The 18,600-nt window shown below is 39.1% G+C and overlaps 1 protein-coding gene across 1 annotated transcript in view; it reads right to left on the bottom strand.

Annotated features, from left to right (window-relative positions):
- Positions 1-1,497: 1,497 nt before the first annotated feature.
- KCNK1 (potassium two pore domain channel subfamily K member 1) overlaps positions 1,498-18,600 on the bottom strand; it is a 31,612-nt gene continuing 14,509 nt past the window's right edge. The window contains exons 2-3 of the mRNA XM_036380763.1: positions 7,049-7,444; positions 1,498-4,110 (exon numbers count right to left, since the gene is read on the bottom strand). Coding sequence (XP_036236656.1) covers positions 3,851-4,110; positions 7,049-7,444 — 656 coding nt within the window. The 3' untranslated portion in view covers positions 1,498-3,850. The remainder of the gene's footprint in view (positions 4,111-7,048; positions 7,445-18,600) is intronic.

Below are 18,600 nucleotides of genomic sequence, written 5' to 3'. Positions count from 1 at the left end.
ATGTAAATTCAAGATTTGCCATTAGCAAACAGGTTCTGTGCAAGTTCCTATCTACCTAGAGAACGGCACTGTCCAAGTAGCAGCACATAAAAGGCTTTCCCCTTTCCCCTTTTTCTCTTCCTTCCCTTTTTCAAGAGCCCATTCCATACAAGTTACCTGCTGACTGCAAAGCACCTAACTTGAAACAGCTTTGTGGGAAATCTCCATTTGATCCTATGCAGGACAATCTCTCACTGGCCAAAGCAGAGAGCAGGCACCTCAGTGTAGAATCTCTTCCACACACCACACTTACATTGACTTCCCATCCCTCCAAGACACTGTCATGGATCCAGAGCTGCACACTGCTGGGAGCTAGAACATCCTGGGCAATGGTTGATACACACTTGCTCCTTCCTTACACAAGTTCACATCCTGCTCCTGGACATTGCCAGAGACCAAACACTGGGCTAGAAAAATATTTAATGCAATCCAGAACTGCTGGTCTTATGCAAGTCCTCTGACATAAGCACCCAGCTAGGGAGGTTTTGCAGTGCTGACATTAAAGCTGCAAACCACCCCAGTCTCTGGAATTATCTACTTAGAAAATAACTCATTTCAACCTCCAGCAAGTCTTCAGCACCCACACAAGGTGCCACTGGTGGACATCACGAAGAAACTTTGGGAAGAGAACACGTTCATTAAGGGACAACATGGCTGTAACTCAGCTCCAAAATCAAAACTCAAGTGGGCTTTTCCATTTTCTTTCCTCCAACACAATGAATATCCTGCCAGTCCTTTCCCTTGTAATAACAATAAAGCAAGTTTATATTTAATGACTCAGAGACAACCAGAAGATGGCAAATGTCAGCTGTAGCACAGGAATAAAGCTATTAATGGGATATATGCCTGGAACAATTGAAGACAGGAGAGTGAGGACAGAACCCAGGCAGTTCTTTTATGTGTACAAGTAATTTGCTTGCATTTCTATCTCTTTCTTGTGACTTTTTTTCAGCACCATTGCTTTATAAGGCATGCTCTCCATCTGGGTTTACATGCACCTGCTTCACAGTTTGCCTCTAGGTAAGGGATGCACTTTATACTGAAGTTCTTGCATGATAATCTTTCTTCTTCTGATCTGGATTCCAGTTTCAACTCATCTTATATGCTGGCTTCATGTGAAGATGAAAAAGCTGTATGAAATGAAACAGTTTTTCAGATTTCTCAGAGTGGAGCAGTTGGTTCATAAGGACAGGATAAATGCTATGTCACTATTTTTTATTTGCTATAATCAGTCAGCATCTGAAACAAAACCAAACATGCCTTGGATTGCTCTTCTTTTTTTTTTTTTTTTTTTTTTTTTTAAAGGAATAACAATACTAAGCCACAATTAATATCAAGGTTAGGTACAACACTGGCATTAACAGAGCCTCCTTGAGCTGAAGAAGGCTAACTAAAGGATGCACAAACGCAGACAAGATTTCTTCAAGGCACACATGTCACTAAAGAAAATACTCCCACTTCATAGTGCAGGCAGGCAAAAGCCAGACTTTTTATTTAAGTTTAAAATAACAAATATTGACCTACAATCACAGTATACTGCTTAGTTTATCGCTTCTGCTTTGAATTCTGTGCTTTCATTTCACGTGTCTACATTTTGCATTTGTGTACACGCTGCAAAAGTAACTTTGTATATCATTTAACATCTGTGCATATCCTTTAGAGCTTAATATTACACAGAAAGTAAAAGAAATTTTGAATTTTAAGGTACCGAAAACAATCAATAAAGTCCCATGGAAAAAAAATAGTATAAATGTTTCTTATAGTACAGTACTCATAATTTTATGTCAGTGTCATTTTAATGACATAGTTTTCAAATATTGACTGTATAAAGAGAAGACTAGGGGAAAAAATTATCTAAAATGCTTTTCCTAAGTCTGTTAGACTCTGGTGATTTATGATATATGTACAGTATATAAATATATTTATGTATATATGTACATATATATTGGTTAACATTCATTATAAATAGAACTGTGTTAACCTAAGCAGTATAAAAATAGCCACTTTCCTGGGAACATGCAAACACAATATGCTCTCACCTAATCTATAAAACTCAAAACAACCAAAACCTTTAGCTCTGATTTTCTACAAATATAAATTTCAATTGAAGACTTTCAGCTGATTTAACCATAAAGTAAGTTTTTCCAGTAAAGATATAAAAATTTGTTTGATGCTAGCTATAATTAAGCTCAAACACAGTATATTTTGGGTTATTTACTTTCAAGTATTTTTCCCACGTGCGCTAAATCTAGACACGCTGCATCTGTTTTCTTTACAGTAAATTATTATTCAGCTCTAAACACTAAAAGCCAAATTACAGGCAATCTGGCATGCTTGCACTGCAGGTAAAAGGCTCTCCTCTACACTTTTCCTATGTGGGAGGCTGTCCTATTATGGCTATTTGTGCTCCAGATCTTTTGTTCATTGCAAAGCACTATCAAGATTCCCCTATCATAAGATTCTTAAGGCCAGAAGAGAAAGTACTACAACCACTTAAATCTCGTCTCGTGCTCACTGAAATTCACTGAGGTCCCTGCATTCAGCACAGTGACTGGTAGCTGGACTAAAACACCTCTGCTGTTACAGTCAAAGAGGTTCCAGCTTCAGAAGTTGAGCAAGATCTTGACTTTTTAGTGACTTTTCCCAAGGGGAAAAAAATTCGGTTCCATCCGAACCAAATGTGACATTTTTCCTTTTTTCTTGCCATACGAAAAACTGAAAAATTGTTTTGTCCTGAAACATTCCCTTCTCCTCTAAAGTGTTCCGAGTACTGGTTAGAAAAGCAAAAGAAAAAACAGGAGCTATGTTCAAGGTGATGCTGTTTCTGTTCCTCCGTGTACCCGCAAGCTCAGCAGAGCACACACTGGGCTGGACTGTGGGAGGAACAGCACGGAGTTCTGAGCTGGTTTCAACCAGCTGAGCAGGTTTCAACCATCTAGTAGGAGAATGCCACAAACACATGACTGTGCCAGTCATGTGTGGCACATGCTGACTCATTTCCATTCCATTCCAGGCAGCTAAATACCCACTCCTGCCCATTTCAGAAGACTGAAATGCATCTGTCTTCCTTCCCTACCATCTCACCTCATCCAGAGCTTTGAATTGCTTTTGCTATCTCTCAGAAAAGTATTTCATACAAAAAACAAACAGCATAGAAGACCCAAGGCACAGTCTCTTCAGGACAACATTTTTTCTGGTGATTGGAGACCCTTTTAAGGAAGTAGGAAATTAAGATGTAAATGGCATGGGCAAAGGAGGGATTGCAGTATTATTTTTTCCTTCCTGGAATAATTGTTCACACCTGCAAGTAATAGAGAGATCACCTATATATTTCCCCCTTCCATCAGATCTAGAGATACTGCTCTGAAAATGTTTTCCAGATTAAGATGTTTATTGGGTTAAAACTGTGACTATCATAAGTGCACATCCCAAAATCTGCTGTCAACCAGTTGCAAGATGGGGCATTTAACTCAATGAGCTGGATGTCAGTGAAGGCCTAGTCTCCTAAAGATGTTCAACAAAGTTGCTCTTGCAAGCCTTTCTTTCTGGCATCTCTGAATGTGGTACACCTAAATCCTTATCCCTCAACCAAAATGGCCTTATGTTCCCAGCCACATCTTACATTTATTCCCTCTTCCCAGGGTGGCTCCCACATTTTTCCCAGAAGTCTTTTCTATGTCAGAAGTGATAAATTCTTGTTAAAGTAGCACAGTCTTCCAGCTTTTATAATTTGAGAAAAAAATATGAGGCTTTCTATTTCTTATGGTAAGTAGCATAAATGCACCAAAACACTGGTATGGATACCCGTGTATTAATTGTTTAGAGAGCTGTCATTGGAAGTTGGGGACTGGGAATTCACAAAAGGCTCGTTTGCCTTCTGATCGTCCTTCAAGGAGGCTGCTTGGTCTGAGATGGAAGAGAAGGAGAGCTGGTCATGTTCCATTATATGCACTTGGTCCTCTTCCTTGTCCTTCTTCACATAAAACAACTTCCTAAACTTTTTGAGTTCATGGAGCTCACAGAAAGTCTCAAGTACCACCAACATTGCAATAAGGCCCATCAACAGATAACCTGAGTGCAAAAAAAAAAAAAAATTTAAAAATTAATTATATTAGCAAGCCAGGTAGGGCTGGACCAGTTTCGAGCTTGTGACTTTTCTCACCCCTGTCATCTCTGACCATTACGTTAATTTTCTTTATGACATAATTTCAGAGCTTTGAACTGTGATATCCTTGGTTTTTTCCCTTTACTAATTCTACAACCAGAAGACCCCACATAAACAGAAAGAGTAATACTAGTGGCTTCAAATCCGTTAAAACTGTGTGAGAAAAAAAAACGTACAGGTATTAAAAAAACCATAGTAATAAAAATTTACAACATGCACACTCCCTTACTTATGACTTCCATGATTAAGTGGCCTTCAAAAGATTTTTGATCAAAAGATGGAAAACAAACTTTTACCACAATATTCCTATATATTACACGCAGAAGTAAAAATATGGGAGCTAATTATGGTCATTGGTTATTTGTATCAGTTTAGCAGGACAAATCACTTACTACTTCATAAAAACGTTGGAATTATTTTCCTCTAAAATTATTAGGCATACAATACCCTGAAATACCTGGAGAAAAAAAGCAACTAGGAATGTGTACAAACCAAATAAAACCAAAATGAAAAATTATTGTAAAATTACTCCTGGAATTTGAAAAACCTGACACAGTTACTCCATCTTTTGGGTGCATTTGCAAGGTTTTACTAAGGTAAACAGATTACCCAAAACCTGGAAGTCTTATCTAAAATGTATTACAGATGACTTTAGCCATGTACTGACTGACTTATTTTAGAGGTAACAGTCAGCTCTCATAGACTGAGACTTTTGCAAATGGAGATCTCTATGACAAGCAGTACACTGAGGGTTTTTTTTTAATTTTTTATTCTCCAAACATAAAATGTGTATAGTTTAAAGGAAGGTATTACAATAAATATTTATTAATCTCAGTGTTTCATTAGATCCCTACTTCCGATCATTACAATTCAATGAGGAGCATGACTACTTATTTATTTTATAATTTCAATGAAGTAAATGAAGTAGAAGCTAAGTGTATAACCATTAGCAGAATGCACTTGTCCATGGGCTGCACATTGGACATTTTTCAACACAAGTGTGGTGAAAAATCAACACAGATTAATGATTATAATTTCCATATGGTCACTGTTCTGTTACCTAAAGGCATAAATATCTCACCTGTAGTTACAGATTATTCACTGACAGGAACACTCTCCTTTTCCTTCCAGGAGAACCATTAATCAATTTTTTAATACTGAATACTCATCTAAATCAGCACTACAGCTAAAATTTATTAATTGTTTTTAAACTTTATATCATAACATCAAATGGAAGCTACGCATTAACACAAAGAAGAACTGACAAAGCTGTATCAATTGAAAAGCATCTAAAAATCTGCACTGAGAATTTGTAATTATCTCTGAGACTCAGTCCAGCTAACTGTCACTTGATTTAGAACAGGACTTGTGTTCTTCTAAAAATTCTTGAAAAGCCTCTAGTACTCATTAAGCATTTTCTGATGTAGAAGTCCAAAATATCTTATAGAAAATTTAGGTTCAGGAGAAAACATTTTATTTGGTTCCTTGAATTGCTCACATGAAAGGAAAAAGAATAATTTAAAAGTTATAACCTTAAAATCTATTGAAATTCAATATTCTAAGGTCATAACATTGCCTAAAAGCTACCTTTTCCTTTTAGTATTTTCTATAGCATTTCCTGCAATTTACTTCCTAATTGTTGTACAGCTTGAAAAACCTTTAATCTGAGCCATAATGTTTTCTTCAGATTTTGAGTCTTCTGAACAGCAAGCCTGTAACAAGGCCTTTGCCATGTGTGACTTTCCATTCACTTAACCACTTAGCATCCACAAATCAACTCTGCAGATCAGCAGGTTATAATTTAAAAATACCATTCATAAGATAAACATGACAGGGAGAGAAGGAAATCTGCAACAGCGACAGTCCTGGCAGGATAATACAACAAAGTGTTCTATGGGCTAGTTCAAGGCCTTGCTTCAAAGAATGAAAAAAATCTCTCTTCAGGTAAAACACAAAACCAAGTTAACAGACTCTATGCCTACATTATGATTGCTGGATCATGCAAAGAAGCATAGCTGAATGCAGACCAGCCTAAGAAAAGAACCTGACAGGAAAGGTTTGCTTTGGGTGTTTAGATCTTTTAACTGATGCCTCTGATGACCCAAAGACTGCTCAGGTTGAAGCTATATGAGAAACTGCCATGTTTCAAAACAATGTCACTGGAAAATATTGCCCTCAGCATACATTTACTCAGTATACCAAAATAAAGGTAATTTTCTTCTTAAAATCTTCACTTTCTTAAAATCACTGATCACTATGATTTCTTCTGTGTCAAATATAATGAAACAATTTAAATTTAGCATTCATCGTCTTTCTTTTCTACCATCTCAGTCTACTTGTCTGTCTTTGACAGCTGGTATGTACCAGTGCCAGCTTCAGCTACCTTCTGTTACAACTGGAGTCAGAAGCTTTGCTATTCCACCTTGTTTTCCATGGCTTCTTGACTCATTTCTGTCCACCTGTCATCTAACCTTATGGGATGGCCTTGGGTTGCACAGATCATCTTGGCCCTGCGATGCACTCAAATGTTAGCCCAAGATGCTCTTAACCATTTTCATAACAGTTACATGAGTTTTGTTTTTTTTGTACTATTAATAAGAGAGTAAATATCTATGGTTAGAAAAATGGAATTCTCGTTTTAGCGTTTTCTTCCATAACTATAAAAACTGACCTTACTGAACAGTTTCCTCTTTACAGAGCTACCTAAATTAATGCCCAGTTTGCCAGCTGACAAATGATCATTATTCACAGAATGGAGAGAAGTCTGATTGTCAGTTTGGTGGTGATTTTTTTTTATTTTTAATATAAAATGCCTTTTACTTAGCTGGTTAGTTTGACACTTACATGTAATTCCAATTTTATACAGCTCTCGGAATTTTTGATTGTAGCCTTCTCCTGGCACATAGTCTCCGAGACCAATGGTGCTCAGGGAAATGAAACAAAAATAAAATGACTCCAAAAAATTCCAGTCATCTTCCAGGACAGAAAATATTGCTGCTGGGATTAAGAAGAAGCAGGAGACAGTGATGAAGCCGAGGACCATCGCATGGATGATTGCAACGACCTGCTTGGAGAAGCCCCAGCGGATGTGGAAGTAGAGCACGGGGCGCCGGGTGACGTACACAATGATGCGCTGCACCACGGCCGTCAGGAACAGCAGCGTGAACGGGATCCCAATGACCGAGTAGATGATGCAGAAGGCCTTTCCCCCATCAGATAAAGGCACTGTGTGTCCATAACCTGCAACAAAGCACAGCAGGCATGGGCTGAGTGAAAGTAAGGAGCTCAGCTGCCAGGCTGATATTGGCTGTATTGAGTGAGAAGAGTAAAATGCACAATCAGTAAATCTGAATTCTGCTACTCTTGACAAATGCTGTTCAATGGTCTGTTTTAAACTGGCAAACAAAACTCAGTACTAGCCACGAGCAAGTAAATCCAAATATTTTTATATTCCAAAATTGTGATCATCATTGTATAAATGCTTATTTCAGAGAAGGAAGAAAGGCCTAGTCAGGAGTGGAAGCTTATGCCAGGAAATTTGTATTTGATTCTGGGTTTTCCTGCTCAACTTTTTATTTAGTATTACAAAGTGATGTAACTTTTCTACCCACCTTGTAAACTGGAATAATACATACTTCAGAAAAATGTTCCTACATCTACAGTAGTAACACACTAACACCTTTTGTGAAAATCATTTAAATTACATAGAAGTACTATAAGCAACATTCAAAGCTATCTAATTCCATGTCTCCACAGATTATAATCCATCAAAAGGTATCTAAAAGCAGAACAAACATTTTTCACAGCAAAACTCCAAAGATTTAGCCACTGTGGCTAGATTTTTGCCTCATCATTTACACACCAGGAGGATGAATAGTGCTGCATTCAGAGTACAGGAATAGATCCCCTGCTGGTGCCAGCAATCCATATGTCACAAACCTGTGCAATTGTACTTGTACCCAGGGCAAGTGGCCACACTGCCAAAGTACACCCTGACAGACAGCATTTGGTTCTAAATGTGAGTCATTATCACAGAAGGGAACAGCAAATCCAACCTAAACCAGGAATGCTTTCTTCTGTTTGCCAACCAATATAAGAAAAAAGAAAAAAAAAAAAAAAAGGTATTTTGTTTTCATTGCAGCTAGGAAATCCCTTGAAATTTAGTCTGGGCACCCTTTACACTGCTATCAAACCAAGCAAGTGCAGACAGGCCCTCCCAATTCTGCAACCCCAGATCAGCCAGCTCATTTGGGTTACATTACTGCTGTTCAGCAAGGCATTTTCCAGAGCAGAGCTACTGCAACTAGCTATCTTGAGCAGCCCAGGCAGAACACACAGTGAATTCAGGGTTATGCTGCTTCTGATTTCTGAAGTGCACTCTGCACTCCAGTCTGCCCAGTGCAGCACTAGACCAGGCAGACATTCCATGAGGCCCCCTGGGAACTCTCTGCCTGCTCTCCTGTGAAACTGGCTGTTCTGCAAGTCCCTTCAAGTTTTATATGAACAAAAGAGATTTCTTCTCTACTTTGATGGATTTAATAATAGAATCATTACTTTTTAATTTTTCCAGGGGACTAAATAAAAAATAACATTTCCTTTTCTTAAGATGTACAAAGACACTTCCAGACAATGAGAGACAGGCAAAATGTCTTATCACTACAATGTTCAAAGTCTTGTAGAAGAAAGACATGAGGTGTAATTTCTCTGTGTTAGCTAACCCAACAGGAAATTCCAGTTGTACTTGAATTTTAATGATATTATGAATAATTTACCCAAGCTCAGTCTTTTGAGTCCCAGTAAATTGTATTAATTAATGGCTTTTTTCCTGCTCACCTTCTGTTAGCTTTATCTGCTTTGAGATAAGAGGATCAGAACTGCACAGAGTAGTTCAGTCAGATTTATGAAATTGTAGACAAGTATTCTACTCTGTGCCTAATAATGCTGGAGGTTTGACTGGCATTTCTGACTACTGCCAAGCTGAGGCTTTCTTGGCCCTGCCTATCAGAAGTCTTGGATCTTACATCCACCAGGGCATATCCCATCACTTAATGTTTGAAACTATGACAGAGCATGATTTTATCCACACTCATTTTCATGTGACACATTACTGCCCAGGTGCCATAGGGCTCTTCCACCATCCTTACTGCCTTAATTAAAGTTGTGTATTTAGTAAACTTAGTTGCTTCCCTCTTCCAGGTCATTTAGAAATAAGTCAAACAGCACAAGCCCAACACAGTTCTACAAGGAACAATTCTTGTAGATTGTTCCTTGTAGAACTGTGACAATCCCTAGGGGAATGAACAAACCAGTCCTTCAAGAACTAACCACTTCTCCTACTCTGTTTGCTACCTTTACATATCTCAGGCTATGACAAGTGGAGAAGAAAAGGATTTCCATTGTTTCCCAGTATGCAACTGCTTTTATGTAACATTTCTTAACAATCTTGAGTGTCAAGAAAGTTGCCTATAATCTTAGTTATCACCGTACAAAAGTCATTAAAACAGCCCAAACCAACACAGCTACACTTTAAAAGAGAGGAAATTACAGATCCAAGGCCCAAGATACTCCACTGTTTGCTCTCAGACACTTGTGCTCTATTGCCTCCCATCTCTGCTCCTGCACCTGTTTGTACTTCAGACTGTGTCCCCTTCAGGGAGGTGTGTGCGCCCATTAGCCTTTTTCAGTGGAAACAACCATGATCTGAAGCATTACAGTTGCAATCCCAAGGTATTATTTTTGCTATGAGAAAAGGGCACTACTTACAAAGGTATTTTTTTATTCTATCCAGTGCACTTGCTATGGTTGACCAGAATTAAATCATCAATGCAGCCTGTCTGATAATTGTATTACTGATTATGAAGAAAACAAGATTTATTGAATGCTATATTTTCATATAGTATAACGAAAATACCAGATAACAATCACCCATTTAAAAGCACTGACCATTGAAAAATCAAACCCTCAGAAAACCTGGCCAAGCACTGCTACTCACAGTGACACTAGAGATAAAGGATATCACTCAAAAAAAAAAAAAGGAAAAGAATTCAGCAGAATTTGCCAAATAAGTAAGACCAATGATCTATCTAGCTCAATGTGTTGAGATGGACCATACTGGATTGATTACACAAAGAGTAAAACTCCACAAGATGTTGACAGTTGAGTTTCAGTTCTGTTCACATGTGGGGATTTTTTCCTTAAAAATCTCTTATGGCTTGGAGGATTTCTACTATTATATGCTTATATAAATATAGAAAATGTCTTTAGCAGTTCTGATGTAATTCTGAAGGTTGTCACAAAAGTAAAAACATACATACAAAAGTGTTTCTTTTTAGAAATAATTTAAAATACTTATACCTTTTTACATTTACTTTGGTGCTGAGTTACACACATCAATGACGTATTCAATAAAAAATTTTCCTCTTGCTGTACTTCAAGTTAGACTTCTGCTCTTACATCTTTCTAAAAAGGCTCAGTCATGACTTTTCTACACTTCTCAGTATGTTGCATCCCTCTTGTGCAAGCTCCAATTTTCAGTTATTTTGTCTTCTGTCTTAGCTTTGACTAGTTGCTCCCGTTAGATCACTCTGTAGGTCAATACATAGAATTGGCCATTATATTCCAGGTAAGGTTTATTTTCTCCCTCCATTTTTATACACACCATGAGACTTTCGTTTTCCAGAGTCTCCAGGTAGCTTCCAACAATGTCCAGTTCATAACAACCGGTGTCAAACCTAGCACTGCCTTTGAGCATTTCACACTCTTCCATCCTCTGTTAGCTTGGCACTTGTTGGCAGTAGGTGTTTTTCCCTTCCATCCTTCTCAGACACTGCTTTGACCAATCTAAGCAGTTGTGTATCATCACTGCTTTGTCTCTTTATGGTTCAGTCTCTCCTGTAGCTCATTAATGAGCTCTTCTCTGTGTTAAGAGGCAGTGGCTGTGTTACAGGTTTTTCAGGACCCCAAACTGAGCAATTAGTGCCAGAGTGCAGAGGTGCCATGGTTCTGTGATGTAATAACCCAGCCTAGACTTCCACACAAATGCCCAGATGATGCCCCAAAGGGTAGATGTTTGAATGGTGGAGATGGATCTTACATCAAGTGAGGCAAGTAACAGACAAACAGAACTGCTACAGCCCACAGAAAGCTTCCCCCAGCCAGCCTCTCCCAGGCTATGGGGAAGAAACCTGGCAGGTGTGTACCATGTTGCAGCACTGCCTCTCTCTTCCATTGCCTATTCATAGTTTAGAGGTACTACTCCTTCTACAATAGATTTTGTCAAGCCACAGCTCCCTCTAGCCCCAGGTGACCGGCTGCAACACCACCAGCCCTGTGCAGCACCCTGAGATTGTCAGGGCACAGAGAGGGTTATGTTCAGCACATCCAGTGTCCTCCCCAACACACCCATTCAGATGGCAGAATCATACCATGCAGCGTAACACAGTAAGTGTGCCCATCCTTTTGCTGGTCTGAGTCAGTGTCCTTGAAGAGAAGTCAGACCTTTAAATCAGCTCATAATCTCAAAATGCCCCAATAAATTAAGTGCATCATGTACTATGTATTTTTAAGTTATGCAAAAATCTTTAATTCATCCCAAGCATAACATGACTCACTGGAATATGATGAAGATGGTCATTGATAATATTTACATAATTTCTAGACTTTCATTTTATAAGCCTTTGACATTTTCCACTGTGTTTAACAGTGAAATACATCCTTCTTTATAACTGGTCAATTATCTTCCAAGATGAAAAGGAAATGTCAGGTGATGGTAGATCTGTGCAGGAAGAGAGATCACCTTGGTTGCTGCTATATTCTTCCTTGCAATAGAAAATAATAGTTTGAGACCTAGTTTTATGAAGAAAGATGTATTTCATTGTTAAACTTATTGGGCTACCAAACTGAAAACACTTTGGAAAGGTTCCCTAACACCGTTTTGCTAAACAAATCAGGGAACCTGGATTTCTAGCCAGGCTGAAATACGCCACCCTACGTTGCAGAAATGAGGAGGAAAAATTCCACTGTGACAGGCATTTCTAAGCAGAGGAAATCCATTTGGAAATTACATTTTGCTATCTCCTCCGTTGAGTTAATGAAACTGATTTTGTGTGCATTAGAAGAGGGAAGAGGAAGAAGTGCTATAAACCAAAATTGATGAAATAATCAGGGAGGGGAGGGGAAGGATATGACAGGACAGAGAAGAGAAGAAGGAGAAGAGAAGGAGAAGGAGAAGGAGAAGGAGAAGGAGAAGGAGAAGGAGAAGGAGAAGGAGAAGGAGAAGGAGAAGGAGAAGGAGAAGGAGAAGGAGAAGGAGAATGAGAAGGAGAAGGAGAAGGAGAAGGAGAAGGAGAAGGAGAAGGAGGGGAGGAGATTTTGAAACCTAGTCCATTTCACTAATAAAAGCTTCCTATGCAGCTCTCAAAGCACTGGCACAATTAGAGACCTGATGAAGGGTGTGGCAGAAACCTCTAAAACCAGTTTTGCCACTAAAGAAAACAGTCATTCGGTTCATTCTCACACAGCACCAGTAAGCATGATTTAAAAGTGATTTAGACTTCAAGCTGAGGTAATTTAGTATGGTGCTGTCCAGCAGTCTTGAATAGTAATATACCCCTCAAACCTCACTAGACTAAAAGTAGCAAAACAGTATTTAAACTAATGTAACCATGAAGATTACATCTTCCTCACAGCAGTATCTCACCTCATCACTTCTCAGTATAGAATTGTTTTGTTAATTTTTAGAAAAAGGGACTTCTTCCGAAAGTTCCCACCAAGCAACCATGACTCCAAAGAGATTCCAACACACTGATTTACATGCATCTCCTATGTTGTTTTGATTCCTTCTGAGGCTGTTCTCTGCTGCCAATAGTTATCAAAGCCAAAGACTGCTAACTCCTCAGAGCCAATGTCCTGCAGCTAGGTTTGGACCCTGGAAAGGACTGTGTTCGTATAATCAACTCACAAAGGTCACCTGCTGCACCAAGAAAAGCTGAAATGGCTTTTAACACAGTCAGTTTAGTAATAAATACTAAATACTAAATAAATACTCATATGAGCAATTTGGCTGACAGTCAGAAATATCTGAACCAAAGAAACAAGGCGTGGATATATTAGCTTCTATGGTCCAAGCCAGTTTCAAAACCAGTGTCTACCAGAACAGCTGTATGTCAGAACATTTTTATCTTGCAAAGCATTCAAAATCTGCCTTGTCCGTTCCTGCACAAGAAGCCATATTTCACCTGCCCAAAGAAACTCCATCCACAGATGCTGGGAAAGGGGGATGCTAATGAATCAAACTGGGGAGAATGTTTGTATGACGAGGAATACTTTCACACTTTATTCATATTAACATGAAAAAGAACAGGTTGCTCTACAGTCTTATGCTTGGCATTGTTTAAACCTGCCTGTGGATTTGTACCAGTTCTAGCAAACCACTGATGTTCACTTCCTGTTCTTATACATTTTGCGTTGGCTTAAAAAACTGGTGTGAAAATGGGTTTACTGTGTATGGACATTCATTCAGAAATCATGGTGATCAGTAATAATAATAAAAAAACCCAAAATATTATGCTGGAAGCAAGAATAGTAATACTTCCAATTTCCTACTGAGTATGTTCATAGTTGCCTGAAAAGCCTTCGTGCAATAAGCCCATCCCACCTCTGACTTCCTGGGAGTCCTACATGAAGAGACAACAAAGGTTCTCATTGACTTGGACCTTTGAACAGAGTGGCACTTCTGGTGGAAAATAATTACCCATATAAAAATACATTAAAAATTTAGCAAATAATTTGTGTATATATGATTTTTAGATAAATGTAGTAAGCCCATAGAATTTAACATGTAAGTATTTAAAACTAAACTAAAACAAATGTGAAAGTATTTTTTTGTATCCTGTAATAATTCAGTTATTTAATACTTATTGTGCTACCAAAGCAGAATGAAAATATTTCTTTGTCCTCAAAATGTTCAGTTTAAGTAAACAAATACTAGCCAGCCAGCGAACATGAATGGAAAGGTGGAAAAGAATGATCTGACAGGGGCAGTGTGCAACACAGCAGCATCCATATGCCACCTGCATATACACTGGTGAGCTCCCCACAAAACCCTTCTTCTCCAGGCTCAGCAGTCCCAGTCTCTCCCAACCCTCACAGGAGAGATGCTCCACTCCAGTCCCTTCATCCCTTAGTAGCTCTTGGATGGACTCTCCAGTAGCCCCATGGGTTTTATTTATTTTTTTTTTTGGAGGGGGTGGGGTGCAGAACGGGAGCCAGCCCTTCAGGAGTGGCCTCACCAGTGCTGAGTAGAGGGGAAGGATCATCTCTCTCAGCCTGCTGGCAGCACTCCTGGTGCAGCCCAGGATAACATCAGCCCTCTCTGCCATCTGGGCGTGCTGCTGGCTCACCTGCCCCTATTAATTATGCAATGAAAACTAAAAGTGCTTTAAGTCTTTTCAAATGAGTCAAAGAAGTAGGATCAGAATAAGGCCATACATTATGTATCAATAATTTTCTTAACTAGAGAAAAATTACTGAACCATTTATTTACAACAAGTCCTGTATCTTTTTTGCTATTGTAAGATCATTTACATTTTTCTAGAGATATACATGCTGTCATTTCAATCAGCAAGAGAAAATCTGCAGTCAGTGCAGGAGGATTCCTGGACACTACATATTTACAGATGCTAATTTACTATTCAAAACATGATCATATTGATACTCTTCACATACCAGCAAGGCAGCAGGAGAAACTGTAAGATGCCATGATAAAGAAAATGTTTTTGTATTGGGCTTGTGAGCAAAACTTTAAAACATGAAAATGGTTTGGTTGCAACAGGAGCTTAGATCTTATATCTGAATGTCATGAAAAAAAGCAGTATTTGATCATATTACTTAAGAGATCAGATATCTGCAAATTCCTGCCCAAAATCAATTATTTTGACCACTGGAATGCAAAGTATAGGCACAGGAAAAAAGAAAAAAAGGAACAAAAAAATTTGCATGATCACCTTGTTAACATTAGTATTGTAGCACAGTAAGTGTTGATCCATAGTGCAGAACACTTGGTAGCATGTACCTAAATTCAAGATTATATTTAGGGAAGCCAGGGTTTACTTCAGATTTGCTCTACTCTTTTCACAAGTACTGTAAGCCCAATAATAGCTGAGGTACTCTTTACTGCTTCATGTTGTTTAATTAGAAAGAAGTCCAGTCTACACACTCCAAAACTGTTCCACAAGCATGAACCAAAGCAGGAAGTCGAAATGATCTGCAGCGCACTCTTGATCTGAACCCAAGCAGAGGGCCAAGAAATAGGCAGACTTCAGCTGTCTTCAGAATTTGAAGCTGAATTCAGTGCTTCCCTAACATCAGCTCCTCCAATGGTAATCCACAGCAGAGCTATGCCAGACCGGCTTAATTTCACAGCTCCCCATACTTCCCTGATGGGCTCCAGATTTTTGGAGGAAAGACTTTCAGTTATTGTTTCTCAATTTCCATCATAGCTCAGTAAGATGAACAACAACAGTATTAAAAGTCTGTGAGGCTACCTGAACCCCAGGTCACCTGATAACGCACAAGAACACTCTGTTAATTAAAGGGAAACTAAATACAACTCTGAGCCAAACCAAACACATTGCTAGTATTTCCCAACTCTCATATTCTGTCATCAGAAAGACCATCCTTGTCTCTCTCACACCACCACGCAAGGAAAGGCACACCTACAGTCTGATGGAAATTGCAAATGGCAGCAAGCTGTACTATTTTGTCCATTTACACTCACTGCTGTTTTAGACAGTATTTGCCCACAGCAAGTAAGTGAAAAACATCACAACCCTACAGCAGTAATGCTAATGATGAAGTGATTCCCATATCAGCAGTTAAGATGTGGGGGGGTGTGTACAAGGAAGGACTTGTTAGTAGAGCAGCATAACAGCAGATGGAATCCACTGCACAGGAACCAAATGCAGACATAAGATTAAGTACAGAAATCAGTATCTCCCCCCCACATCTGAGATGATTATTATGAGTGTTTGGTGCAGTATTATCTCTTCTCAACAAAAGTATCAGAGGGAAACATAGCTCAAAAGACAGTAACTTTAACTGGAAAATGATAGCACTCTTTCCTGACACCACCCGACACCGGGTTTTGCTCATCCTGCCTGGATAGATTATGTATGACCAAAACGGGTATTATCGAGCCAAGGGAACTGTTACACCCTTCCAGTAGAGCCTACATGAAAACACACATTCCTTGCCACCAGAAAGATGTCTACCGTGTGTGAGACAGGGCTCCAGGTGAGGCACATTTGCCATTCCAGGGCTAGTAAATATGCCTGTATAAAAAACATGTTCCCTGCAGGACGAGCTTGTGCTCTCCAGGCACTCAGACAGCAGGCAAAGCTTTCCCACTTTCCCTGCAAGAGAAGATATTTTCAAACCCTGCCTGTCAGCTACATGGCTCCCATCAGACTGCCTGTTGAGAAACTCCTTCTTGTTGGGATATGCTAAACTTCCAGCCTGTCGTGCAGTCTGTGTGGGCTGGACCCATGCTCCACAGAGCCCTGACAACTTCAGTCATGTTTTTTGGACATGTCATTAAAGATTTCCTGTCCTCTGTGAGCTTCACAGTGAGCTGCAGGGCAGGAGCAAAGACTAAATGTGAGTGGCTTCAGCAGGCAGAGGTCTGCTAAACCTCTGTGCCAAAGCATTCAGGCTTTACTTCTATCACGGATGATAGTCAAGAGGTATGCATGAATTTCCAGGTTTGCCATTTGGGTTTGTGTTTCTTCTTTTCTTTTTTTTTTTTTTTTTTAAGCTAACAGCACTTTTCCTTTTTTTAAAGCTCAGAATCTTTATACTAGAAATTGGTTCCTCTTAGTGTCATCCTGGATTTAAGATCCTGTAAGGGTTTAGTTGCAATCCAACCAGGATCCATCTGGTGTTGGGCTACCAGAGAACTCTTAATAACAGCACATTTCTAGAAATACCTAACCAAAACACAAACATCACATCTTTAGATCTGCCTCTAGCAAAGATTTAGCATAAATAAACAAACTCTTATCTTGTTTCAACAATTCTGTTATCTCAGATTCATTTTCCAATGGAGAAAGAAGTAAAAATTACAAAATTGAATAAAACTCAACCAACAGGTCAAAAGCAAGGTGAGACTTCCTGAGGGCTACTCTGAGAATCCAGCCAGGAAAATTCCAATTATTCTTTTATTGGTTTACTTGCCTGCTAGGCAACAGATGGTCAAAAATCTGTATCACAGTAGGGGCTCCAACAGACTACTTTATTATTAAGGTGTCCTAATAGAACAAACTACCTAAGTCTCAGAAACTTGTATTTGCTAAAAGAGAAATGTGAGTGAGTTTTATTAGGAAAGTTTAACTTGTAGTCCTCTGAAACATTAGAAAACAAGATGAGATTTTTGCACTGGAATGTTCAGATATGTGTGTGCAGCAGCATTCCCATATTAATGGATTTTCAAAGCCACTGATCATCAAGATTAACAAGCAGTCAAAGAAACAAGTTCTTGAAAAACCTTCCTAAGAACTTCAATACCAACTTCAAGGTATTGAAAAGGGTTGTTGTGGTTTAATCCCAGGAGGCAGCTAGGTACCATACAGCTGTTTGCTCACTCCTCCCTCATAGTGGGGAGGAGTATTAGGAACAAAAAGTAAAACTTATGGGTTGAGATAATAAATTTTAGCGATTGAAACAAAGCGAAATACAATAATAATATAATAATGACAATAATTATAATGAAAAGGAGAATGAAAGGAATAAAAGCCAAGACAGACCAAAGAAGCACACACAATTGCTCATCACCTGCTGGCTGATGTCCCTGCCATCCCCATGCAGCAATTGGTCTCTACCAGCCAACTTCCCCCACTTCATACACCGGGCATGATGTTCTATGGTATGGAATATCCCTTTGGACAGTTTAGGTCAGGTGCCCTGGCCATGAGCCCTCACAGCTTCTTGCGCACCTGCTCCCTGGCAGATCACGGGAAACTGAAAAGTCCTTGACTTGGGGTAAGCACTACTGAGCAACAACTAAAATTTCAGTGTGTTATCAACCTTCCTCTCATAGTCAATACAGAACAGAGCACTGTACCAGCTGCTAAGGAGAAAATGAACTCTATCCCAGCTGAAACCAGGGCAGAGTACAAGCCTTTTCACAGTTCTTCCTGAGGTTCACATCCTGAAATATTCAAAGTAGGACAAAAAGAACTTAACATGGACAATGTTTTGGCAGAGGTAAAATGTCATTAATGATTAGACTTAGCCAGCAGCTTGTCCACGATATTGATCTTCTCATTTCTCATGTTGATTCAGTAAAACAACACTATGAGGATTTCAACTTGACTGCAGCATAGAAGTGGTATATCTCACAC

Source organism: Molothrus ater, chromosome 3 (genome assembly GCF_012460135.2).
Source record: "Molothrus ater isolate BHLD 08-10-18 breed brown headed cowbird chromosome 3, BPBGC_Mater_1.1, whole genome shotgun sequence".
Taxonomy (NCBI): Eukaryota; Metazoa; Chordata; class Aves; order Passeriformes; family Icteridae; genus Molothrus; species Molothrus ater.
Note: the sequence above shows the minus strand (reverse complement) of the source record. Positions and strands in the feature narration are given on the sequence as shown.